The 12,387-nt window shown below is 46.5% G+C and overlaps 1 protein-coding gene across 1 annotated transcript; it reads right to left on the reverse strand.

Annotated features, from left to right (window-relative positions):
* Window positions 1-3,510: 3,510 nt before the first annotated feature.
* On the reverse strand, window positions 3,511-11,060 carry LOC103798648 (chromosome unknown open reading frame, human C2orf40). Its single transcript, XM_009070925.1, has 4 exons — window positions 10,976-11,060; window positions 9,967-10,014; window positions 7,322-7,479; window positions 3,511-3,672 (listed from the first exon to the last, which is right to left on the reverse strand). Exons 1-4 carry the CDS (start codon window positions 11,058-11,060, stop codon window positions 3,511-3,513), a joined length of 453 nt encoding a protein of 150 aa, XP_009069173.1.
* Window positions 11,061-12,387: the final 1,327 nt, after the last annotated feature.

Genomic DNA, 12,387 nt, shown 5'->3' on the forward strand with positions numbered 1-12,387 from the left:
TATGCAATAGGCCAGTTTGGGTCAGCGGTGCCACTTCTGTCCCCCCACCCCTAGCCTCCCTGCTGGGGGACAGCATGGGAAAAGGGTGGCCTGGAGGCTGGGCAAGCTCTGTTCAACAGCAGCAAACACATGGGTGGTTTTGCTGTTGTTGCACTGGTTTAGTCACAAATCTAAAACATGACATCATACATAGTGTTGTAGAGAAAGTTGACTCTATCCCAGCCAGACCCCTCCAGTATGAGGTGGGAAACTTAACCATGCAATGCAAGACAGCATGGGAAAAGGGTGGCCTGGAGGCTGGGCAAGCTCTGTTCAACAGCAGCAAACACATGGGTGGTTTTGCTGTTGTTGCACTGGTTTAGTCACAAATCTAAAACATGACATCATACATAGTGTTGTAGAGAAAGTTGACTCTATCCCAGCCAGACCCCTCCAGTATGAGGTGGGAAACTTAACCATGCAATGCAATGGAAAAGAATCAGACCCCCCCAGTATGGGGTGGGAAACTTAACCATGCAATGCAATGTGATGGAAAAGATTTTTGGGTTTTGTTTCCTCTTAGTAAATTGAGAAGACAGAGATCAGAGAGTTGATTGTGAGCCTGCAAGGCACAGAAAGCTGCTGGACTGAGTCAGGCTGCAGGAATGGATACAGCTCACAAAGGCCTAGGGAGGGATGGTCTTTATTTACAGCACTTTTTTTGATTCTTCGTTATTCAGCAGGTCTGAATTCCCAGTTGTTGCAAATTCTGGGAAATGATGGAAATTATCAGCGTGGTTCAAACGTTGCCAAATTCAGTGCACTTTTCCAACAGGACATGAAATGGAAGTATTCTTCTAGGAATAGGTGTTTTCCAACTGTGCAAAAGTGTGTGCTTGACTCAGAATGTGATTATTCCCTATTTGGAATAAAGGGTCTTCTACTGAGGAAACACACCAGTTTAAACCGATTAAACTGGCAAGGATTCTGCTAAGAGCAAACTCTCCAAAATCTAGGGGAAAGCTGAGGTTTTGGCACATGTTAGGCTAGCGTGGATCTGTGCGTGCAGAGGACAAGTGATTAACATGTTTGTTCAGTTTGGCTCCCTCAACTAAGAGCTATCTCCCTGGAAGCAATTCCTGCAGGGAGCTGAATAGTGCTGGGCTGCCTCTCCTGGACACATCACACAGTGAAGGCTTTAAGTGAAAGCTTAGGAAATACACTAAGAGTTAAGAAAGAAGTGAAGCGTAAAGAGTGATGTTACCATGGTCCATGCTTTGGAATTTTCTTGCAAGCTTTAGATGACAGACAGCTAAGACATCCATGCTGTCTTCTCTGACTGCTATAGTTGGCAGAATATGTTTCACAGAATCATCAAGGTTGGAAGAGACCTCTGAGATCATGGAGTCCAACCATTAACCTGTCACTGCTGGAACCCCTAAACCAGATCCTCCAGTGCCAGATCCAGATGCCTCTTAAACACTTCCAGGGCTGGTCACTCCACCACCTCCCTGGGCAATATCCCAGTGCCTCAACACCACAACAGGGAAAACATTTCTCCTCACATCCAATCTGACTCTGCCCTGGCTCAGCTCAAGGCCATTCCCTCTAGTCCTCTCCCTGCAGCCATGGCAGGACACACATCCCCCACCTCTCTCCAACCCTGGCAGGGAGTTGCAGAGAGCCAGGAGGTCACCCCTGAGCCTCTTCTCCAGGCTAAACAAACCCAACTCCCTCAGCCCTTCCTCATCCCACAGGTTTTCCAGTCCTTTCCTGCCCTCATTGCCCTTCACTGGACTTGTACCAGCACCTCAGTGTCCTTTTTTAATTCATCATTTCATCTCTCTTTATCCTGATTCTTCAGCTCCTGAACCCATGGAGCAGCTAGTCTTCCTCACCTGTCCCTTCCCAGTCCTCTATGTTTGTCAAGCACCAGCAGTGCTTTCCCCTGCCAAGCTCCTCCTGAAGGCCTTGATGGTTGAAATCTCCTTCCTAGGCTTAGGTCACCATTAGAGTGACCTCTACAATAATAGCTGATGTTGCTATGGTACAAAAATTGGTTGTATTTTGGGGTTCCTAAGGTACATGATGCCACTAATAACACTCTTCGATCCACGATGTTTCATTAACATGGAGTGAGTCCAGAGAAAAGCAACAAAGCTGGTGAAGGATCTAGAGAGTAAGACATATGAAGAGTGGCTGAGGGAGCTGTGGTTATTTAGCCTGGAGAAAAAGAGGCTCAGGGGAGACCTTATCACTCTCTACAACTACCTGAAAGTAGATTGCAGCCAGGTGGAGGTCAGCATCTTCTCCCAGGCAACTCATGACAGGACAAGAGGATACAGCCTCAGGCTGCACCAGGGGAGGTTTCAGGTTGGACATCAGGAAGAATTTCTTCATGGAAATGCTTGTTAAGCATTGGAACAGTCTGTCCAGGGAGACAGTGGAATCACTATCCCTGGAGACAATTGAGAAATGATTGGATGTGGCACTTAGTGCTATGATTTTGTTGACATGATGGTTTTTGGTCACAGGTTTGACATGATGATCTTAGAGGTCTTTTGCAACCTCAATGACTCTGTGATTCTGTAACATGCCCTGTCTCTGATATATTTTGATGCTCAGCCTAATGCACATAGATTCCATCTTGAACTGGGGATACAGGGAACTTCACAGTAGGAAATGAAGTCAGGGGGCTGTGTTGGATGCTGTCTGATACTAACTTCATTTTAATTAGCTTATTTTGTTGTTTTATTCCCTGTTCTGAGCTAGGCTGAAAGCTTCACACTAAGTGGAATGGACACAAAGGAGAGTATTCACCAAAGATAACCTCTGGGAGGGGTTGGGGCCACTCAGGTTAGATGCTCTGTGTCTCAGCAATTACTTCTGAAGTCAAGCTCCTGCCTTGAGCCTGGAGAATCCTTTCACAGGCTTTGTAGGTAGATGAGCTCCCCTGCACTGAATTTAGCTTTTGTGACTATCTGTGTCCTTGCCCCACCAGGAGCGGCAGAAGTGCCATGTCATACAGGTTTGGAGTGCATGGTAGGTATGGAAACAGCAAAGGAGGCAACAAGGCAACACTTCCATTGAGAGGAATTTTTTTTCCTTTTCCCCCAGGAATAATTGGTTTTATTTGTTCATAGAAATCTGAATGAAAATCTGAATGAGCAGGTACAATCTGAAACGTTATATTACGTATTCTATATGCAAAACTGGAGTGTATAATGTAATTTTGCAATTGATTGTAAGCAAGCAAATGAAAAAGCCCTCTAAAAAGGAATCAGTTGGAACTAAAACTTGCTGTTATGAACTCTAGTAAATAATGGCAACCTGTTTATTTTATCAAAAAAAGCTTTATTTCTATCACACTTTATATGGAGTGCACTACTAAGTAATGATAGTTTCAAAAAGTCATCATCAAAGTCTGGCAGTTCCCTTCCTCTTGCTGTAGAAAAAGGAAAGCATGGTCATGCTGACTGAGGGAGGACTCAGCCTTGCCCAATGCAGCCCTACAGGATAGGATAAATGACATTAGTAATCATCATAGTTGACACCTGCTCCATGCCTGAAGGAGTGTGGATTTCGTGGGCCAATGGGAGAATCTTCATCGTAGTGATGCTGGTAGTGTCCACCATAGTATTCATTCCGAGCGCGCCCCAAGTTTGTCCAGTAGGAGATGTCATCTTCAAATTTCTGCCAAAAAAAAAAGAAAAAAGATACTTTCTTTCCAGCCTGAAACTTGACAACAAAAAGATGAAACAGAAAGGGTGCAAGAGCCTCTTTCAGCAATTTGGACCCTTTGCATATTTGGTGTAATGAAATCTTTAGATCTAAGGGGATTTGTGACTTGTACCTGCCTTCTCTATGGGATTATCAGGATCTTGAGTGCAGGAATTGTCCTGCCCAGCCCCACTTGGGACCCAGCCATACTCAGTTCCACCTGGGACCCACTATAAAGTGCTCAAACTGAGAGCTCCTGCAACCAAAATGTGCACAAAGCATCTTCAGTAGTTCTATTGCCTTGTCAATGGTGGACTATTTTTCAGCCTTTTTTTTGGATCCTTTGCATATTTGGTGTAAATGAAATCTTTAGATCTAAGGGGGTTTGTGACTTGTACCTGCCTTCTCTATGGGATTATCAGGATCTTGAGTGCAGGAATTGTCCTGCCCAGCCCCACTTGGGACCCAACCATACCCAGTTCCACCTGGGACCCACTGTAAAGTGCTCAAACTGAGAGCTCCTGCAACCAAAATGTGCACAAAGCATCTTCAGTAGTTCTATTGCCTTGTCAATGGTGGACTATAAAAGCATTTCAATGTTCTGCACTTAAAAATCTAAAGCTTTGGTTCTCTGTTGCACATGCCTTTAGCTGAGATGTCCCTGACTGAGGTACATCAGGGTTTTGCTTTCTGCCTGTGATCTCTCACTCCCATCTTGCATGGGTGAAAACAAAGGTGTTAGCCTTCTAGCTATGGAAAAGCAACAAGCAGTTCCATTCTGCTCACAACAGCAGAGGAAAAACCCTGTGCAAGAATATCAAGCACTTGCCAAGCCAAAGCCTTTCCATCTGAATGACTCTTTGGAAATATTTTTGGCCCAGATTTGAAAAAAAAAAGAAAAAAAAAAAAAGTTTTGCAAAATACACAATGGCTAAGTATGGCCCAAGTCCTTTGCTGGAACAAACAGTTATTTCATTGTTAAAACCGTGTCTTAATACTCAAGAAAACCTACTAAGTGGATTCATTGTATCCCACAACAGGCCTTATTTCAGTTTTTGAAATGCACACAGGAACTTGGAGGAGAATTCTTTTTATCTACATGGTTTTTCCTTATTACTTTTGGTATTTGCCCCCAGACTTCAGTTTCTGATGTATAAAAGTACTTTTCCTATTCTTCATATTCCTATTAGGGGAGGGAGATATAGCCATGCTCTTAAAAAAAGTGACTTTTATCCACACAGTGTCCAGGAGAATTAAAAAACAACAGTACCCTTCATTATTTCAGCTCAAGCAAAGGATTATTTTTCTAATTGTTGCAGCTTTAAAAATGAGTGCATTCATTTTCTCAGCAATCCACATAGCTTGAAGGTCCAAAATGTATTCCAGCTTGCCTGTGCCAATGCAATCTCATTAAATGTATTCATGCAGCTGACAGAAGCCAAGCATTCAACATCTCTAACTATTTTTACCTCTTATTAAAAGTAGAAATTATTCTACATGTGGGACTGCAACTAAATGCACTTTTTTTTCCCCTTATTTCAGCATCTATTTAGTAGAGCTTCATGCAGAGCTTGATTCTACTGCGGAGCTTGATTCCACTCCAGCGTTTTTACAAATTAATTCCTTTTTAAAAACCTATCTGAGATGCTGGAGCAGGTCCAGAGAAGAGCAACGAGGCTGGTGAAGGGACTGGAGCACAAGTGCCATGAGGAGAGGCTGAGGGAGCTGGGGGGGTTCAGCCTGGAGAAGAGGAGGCTCAGGGGAGACCTTCTCACCCTCTGCAACTCCCTGACAGGAGGTTGGAGTCAGGTGGGGGTTGGTCTCTTCTCCCAGGCAACCAGCAGCAGGACAAGAGGGCACAGACTCAAGCTCTGCCAGGGGAGGCTTAGGTTGGATATTAGGAAGAGATTTTTTACAGAGAGTGCTCAGGCATTGGAATGTGCTGCCCAGGGAGGTGGTGGATTCACCATCCCTGGAGGTTTTCAAGCTGAGACTGGATGTGGCACTTAGTGCCATGGTCTAGTGACCACGGTAGGGTTGGACTCAATGATCTTTGAGGTCTCTTCCAAACCTGTTCATTCTATGATTCTATCTTTCTCATTTGAAGGGAGGTTGGCTGAACATGAAATGGTTTTCCTTTCACGTTTAGAGTGGAGACACAGCTGCTGGTGCTCCTGGTGGTCAGGAGCTGCACAAGTGTGTGTGAGGTACAGAATGTTAGTGCAATTGGAATGCTGTCACAACCAGCTTGGGGTGGATTTCTCAGCATGTTTAAAAGCAAGCTGATTAGCATGAGGCTGACAAAGGAAGTTCCTTAAAATACAAATGATTGCTTTGGGTCTGGCCAATCTCAAAGCAAACTTTGTTCATATGTTCAATTGCAATTTATGAAGCATGAGTTTGTTTGCAGGCAGAGACTCCATGTAAGGTTTTTTTTCTACTAATAAAATAAAGGAGAAATCACTAACAAGTAACAGAGCTTATATTTCTGTGTGACATTTGCTACTTTCAAAGAAGAAATCACACTATCTGTGAACAGAAGCAGGGCAGCTCCTCCCTGGGCGGAAGGCTGTGCATCCAGGCTCACCACTGCTCACCCTGAGCCTCTACCAACCCCTGAAAGCCTTACTGTATCATAGAAAGGCTTGGGCTGGAATGGGCATTAAGGATTATCTAGTTCCAGCCCCCTGCCATGCACAGGGACACCTCCTCACTAGATCAGGTTGCTCAAAGCCTCATCCAACCTGGCCTTGAACACTGCCAGGGTTGGGGCAGCCACAGCCTCCCTGGGCAACTTGTGCCAGTGTCTCACCACCCTCTGAGTAAATAATTTCTTCCTAACATATAATCAAATTCTCCTATTTTATTTTTTTTAGTTTAAAACCAGTCACAGAATCATGGAATCAATGAGGTTGGAAGGGACCACAGTGGATCATCTGGTCCAACCTCCCTACTCCAGCAGGGCCACCCTAGAGCACATGGCTCAGGGTTGTGTCCAGATGGGTCTGGAATATCTCCAGTGAAGGAGAATCCACAACCTCTCTGGGCAATCTGTTCAGTGCTCAGTGACTGCACAGGGAAGAAGTTCTTCCTCATGTTCAGGTGGAACTTCCTGTACATCAGTTTTTGCTGTTCCCTCTTGTTTTATTAGTTTCCACTAGTGAGAAGAGCCTGATCCATCATCTTGACACTTCCCATTCATGTACTTGAATACATCAATGAGGTCCCTCTCAGTTATCTCTTCTGGAGACTGAACAGCCCCAACTCCCTCAGCCTTTCCTCATCACTGAGGTGCTCCAGTCCCTTCAGCATTTCCTTGCCCTCCCCTGGACCTGCTCCAGGAGCTCCATGTCCCTCTTGTCACGAGGAGCCCAGAACTGAACACAATATTCATGTTGCCTCATGAGGGCCGAGTAGAGAAGCAGGATCAGTCTTCTCTCCTCTTTTTAACAAACCCCCTTTAATTTGGGGTTTATAAAAACTGGAAGGCTGCAGGATCAGTCTACTCTCCTCTTTTTAACAAACCCCCTTTAATTGGGGGTTTATAAAAAACTGGAAGGCTGCGATGAGGTTTCCCTGGAGACTTCTTTTCTCCCTGTTGCTTTCCACTCCTTATACTCACGGCCTCATCGAATCCCAGGTACAGGAACTGCTGGTACCACTGCTGGACATCAGGTTGGCTCCTGTCCCACAGCTGGCGCCTCTGGCGTCTCAGGCTGCTCAGGAACTCCTTGGCTGCCTTTTCTTTCACTGACACCTCAGGCTTCGCAGCAACAGGGGCTGAAATTAAATCCCCCCACAAAAGGCATGCCAGGAAATTTTTGGTCAGCCTGAAGGTTCCTCCTTACAGTAAGTAAGAAAAGGCTTCTCACATCATGCCATCACCTTTGTGCTTGCCAGTGCAATGACTGTAGCACAGTAACAGTAATGAACCCAGGGATCATTGATGTAATAGGATTTCTCATCTACCCTCATTCTTCTGGATTTTCAAAATACTGTTCTGAGCTCAAAGACAGCAGCTAAGTGAGGAATTTAAATAAGTGGACCCAAACTCGATGTGTTTGTGCTTTGAGGGAAGAACAGGTGACTGGTCCCTGTGTGGTGCAGCTGCAGAAACTGGAATGAACATGAGAGGTGAAGTGAAAAAATCTGAGGAAGCTGAAGAAACACTTATTAGGGTGAAGAGATACACAGACAAAAAGATGAATTTTTGAATCTGTTTTGTGAAAAGGTAGCTTTCAAATAATGAGTGCTACCAAATGTCCTGTATGTCCCAAATATAAAAGCCCATCAGGCTTTCATACACACTTCTTGGTGGATGTATGGGATTGCCCTCAACCTGCCAGACACAGATGTGTCATCTGGCCTGCCCATGCCTAAGAGCTAGGCAGTTTGCTGTGGCTGCTAGAGGAATTGATGCAGCTCTGAAAGGTATGGATGTGAGGACTGCAACAGCATGAGAAGAAGTGGCTTCAGGTTGTGTCAGAGAAGTTTTAGATTAAATGTTAGGAAAAATTCCTCCATTGAAAGGATGGTCAGGCATTGGAACGAGCTGCCCAGGTAAGTGGTGGAATCACCATCCCTGGAAGTGTCCCAAAAACATGTAGATGTGGCACTTGGGGACATGGTTTGGTGATGAACACAGCTGTGATGGGGTAAATGGTTGGACTTAAGAGATCTTTTCCAACCTTAACAATTCTGTGACTCTATCACTGACAAGCACTTGACCACACACAGAAATGATAAACCATGGCATTGATCTGGCTGTGAAACAAGAAGTACGTGTAGGAGTAGGAGGAATGTTTTGGCTTCAAAGGGTTCATCACAATGAGGGAGAAATCAGGAACATGGGCATGGATGTGGATTTTTGGAGAATGCAAGGGAAGAGGCTGGGGCAGAAGGGAAGTCAAGTGGAGACATGAAAACTGTTGAATTAGGAGTTGGGCAGACTCACAGCAGAAGACAAAGGACTGCAGTGGGAAGGAGATTCAGACGTAAAACTGATAGACAAGTTGTCACAGCAAGCGTGGGAAACAGGAGGCTGCCCTGGGATGATGAGTTGGGAACTGTTAACTCCCCATGAGCTCAAGCTGGGTGTTATTGCTGGGAAGGGAGACAGCTGAGCAAATGTCCCATGAATGAGCCTCACATGAGGGATGCTGCCCACAAGGGAAGCAGTACTGTGCCCTTAGCCTGCTCACTTCAGCACACGACCAGAAAAGGGGAGTGAGGCTGGACTTAAAGGGGTTACATATTCCCTTCACCATCAACAGCTTTACAGTTCTCCCTGGTCTAAACCATGTTGTCTGCATGCTCCAGCTCCTCCCCTTTGGTGGTCTCTGTCCCCAGTGACCTGAACAAACAAATGGCTCACTGCTGGGGTGCAGGGAGTGTTGCTGTTACACACAGAATGGTGAGGTAGGGAACTCACACACCCAGAAAACAGATGTGAATGGGACACATATTTTAGGGCTAGCAGGAGGTGCTGGGTGATGCCAGAAAAAAAGAAAAAGAAAGAAATTAGACAGACTTGCAGAAAGTGTGAGTTCCCTCTGTGGGGATATAAATTCTTTGCCTCAGCCATAGAGCAGGCTGAAGGGAGGTGACCAGAACTTCTGGGGTGTTTCATCTGTTGCAGTGCTGCTTGTTCCCAGTCAGCATTCTTTCCACCCCCGTCCCTCAACCCACAAGCCATTCTATGCATCTAACTGCTGGGCTCATCATCTCTCCTAGAGAGAGCAGTCTTCCAAAAAGGAAGCACATGTGGGGCCAAAAAGACAAAAAGAACAAGTCAAGGCATCACCAGCAAGCCACGTTTGCACAATTTCTTCTCTGCACCTGAGCCAGCAGTATTTCCATGCATTATAATTCCTTGGAAAAGCTTGTGACTTCCCAGAATAAAGCTGATAAACACCATAGCTGCCATGCATACCCTGGAAAAGGTAGGTGATGTGCAGTGAGCTGAGCAAAAGGCAGGAATGGTGCCTGAATCTGGGAATCTGAGTTTTCAGATGGGGCTGTGATAACCAGAGCCTCCAGCCTTGCCCATACCAAGTCCTAAATGGGTATGCAGGCACAGGCTCTGCCTGTGCAGGAGGTTTTGGTGTGGTACACAGAAAAACAGCCATGGGCTCCTGACTCTGAACCGTGTGCTCTATCTGCCCTCTCTGAGCTGGAGGTCCTGGGACAACACATCAGCAGCTTTGACCAACAGCAGCTGACTCATGGGAAAAATAAAGAAGAGCACTTTGCTGTCTTTTTACTTACCTTCTCGTTTCTGAAGCATCTGTTTAAGCTTATTTCCCCTTGAAACATCTAGGCAAATAAAAAAAAACCCACATATATTTAGTGAGAAGAAAATAAGAACGACAGAAAAGATTTCTCAAAACGCCAAAAGTATTTTTGTCATAGCTGCAAAGCAGGTAAGTTTCTCCCAGTGCTTCCCTTCCCTTTCCATGTTTGAGTGCAACATTCACCACAGAGAAGCTTCTGATACTCCAGCATCATCTTATCAGCTCTTCTTGGCAAGGGAGCCCTGATACTGAGGTTCTTTGCCACGTATTGTATCTGACATCAGACCTCTGCAGCTGGTTCCAGCACCCAGGGCAGCATGATAACCCTGGGAGCACTGGGTCATTGAGTGAGGCTGTGCTAACAACCAAGCTGCTCCAAAACTGTGCCTGGCAGCCTGCCCCAAAGCAGATCAAAGCAGTCATCCTGCTGATCCTGACAGGATCCAAGGCTTTAGCCCACAACCCAGCAGAGCAACAGGAGACCTGCAAGTGCTCAGCTGCTCTGAAATACTTTAGTCACTGGCAGAGAGGCTCTTTTTAAAAAAAATCATAGAATTTTAGGGGTTGGAATGGACCTGAGAGATCAACCAGCCTCAAACCCCTGCCATGAGCAGGGAAACCTTCCCATTAGATCAGGTTGCTCAAGGCTCATCCAACCTGGCTGTGAACACTGCCAAGGTTGGGGCAGCCACAGCCTCCCTGGGCAACCTGGGACAGTGTCTCACCACCCTCACAGGGAAAACTTCTTCCTAATATCTAACCTGAATTCCCACTCCTTAAATTTGAACCCGTTACCCCTTGTTCTATCACTGCAGCTCCTAACACAGAGTTCCTCTCCCCTTAAGATACCCAACTCGCACAAGTTTTGGAGTGTCTGAAGGTTCCCACCCACGCGGGATGCCAGAGCAAAGCTTTTCCCTGCCCAGGACGTGCGGGTGATGCTTCCATCCCATATCCCATCCCGAAGGTGTGCGCTCACTCACCGGGGGCTGCGCACAGCAGCGGCAGGAGGAGGAGGAGGAGGAGGAGAGTCCAGGGCAGAGCTCCGCGGGGACACGGCGAGGACATAGCGGCAGGGAGAGCGACACGACCCACCTGGGCGGGAGGAGAAGGAGAGGATGGAGACAGAGCCGGGAGAGCCGGAGCGGAGGGAAGGGGCGAGCCCCGACGGCAGCGGGAGGGGCGGGGAGGAGGCGAGGGCAGAGCTCGGGATCGTACAGTCATGGAATCATAGAATCAACCGGGCTGGAAGAGACCTCCAAGATCATCCAGTCCAACCCTACCGTGGTCACTAGACCATGGCACTAAGTGCCACATCCAGTCTCAGCTTGAAAACCTCCAGGGATGGTGAATCCACCACCTCCCTGGGCAGCACATTCCAATGCCTGAGCACTCTCTCTGTAAAAAATCTCTTCCTAATATCCAACCTAACCCTCCCCTGGCAGAGCTGGAGTCTGTGCCCTCTTGTCCTGCTGCTGGTTGCCTGGGAGAAGAGACCAACCCCCACCTGACTCCAACCTCCTGTCAGGGAGTTGCAGAGGGTGAGAAGGTCTCCCCTGAGCCTCCTCTTCTCCAGGCTGAACACCTCCAGCTCCCTCAGCCTCTCCTCATGGCACTTGTGCTCCAGTCCCTTCACCAGCCTCGGTGCTCTTCTCTGGACCTGCTCCAGCCCCTCAATGTCCCTCCTGAACTCTGTTAAGCCAGTTCTTGAAGGTGGAGTGAGATTCATTTGCTCAGGATCAGGGTCCCATCCATGTGGATCACTTCCCATCAGCACCTCTTATTATTTTTTTGGTTGCACCTAACCCAGTGAGACTGGTAAAGACCTTTCAGAGGCTCGTGCAGGCTTTTCTAAATAAATAGCTGTATCACATCATTTCACTCTCTCTCTACAAACCCAGTTTGTCAGGTTCTTGTGACAGCAGATGGGAATGGAGAGATTGTCCTGATGGAAAAACTAATCAGAATCAACCAGAGGTGACTCCATTCAGAGTTTTCTCTCACTCCCTTCCCTCCCACTGCCCAAGCACACAGAAAACTGCAATGAATTTTAACTGATTAGCTTTAAAAATAATTAGGATTTCTTTTTCTGCATATAGACAGTTTAACTTATTGTAAGAAGTCAGGGACCAAATGCCAAACTCATAGACTGAAAGCCCTTTCTCAGCAGGTTCATAACTGTAATAGTGCCTGAACTTACTCTGCTTTTCCTAATTCGGACTTAACCTCTCCTCACTGAATTAATCTTCTTTCAGTTCCTTCCCTTGCATATGCCAGAAACACCCCAGATGAATTCCTAGTGAATTCCTTACCCATCCTCAGACACAAGCCTCTCTCTTCCCTCGGAGCAGAGCCCCACAAAGCTCAGGAGACCATTATGAGCATCTCACCTCCT

This window comes from Acanthisitta chloris, unplaced genomic scaffold (genome assembly GCF_000695815.1).
Source record: "Acanthisitta chloris isolate BGI_N310 unplaced genomic scaffold, ASM69581v1 scaffold10063, whole genome shotgun sequence".
NCBI classification, from domain to species: domain Eukaryota; kingdom Metazoa; phylum Chordata; class Aves; order Passeriformes; family Acanthisittidae; genus Acanthisitta; species Acanthisitta chloris.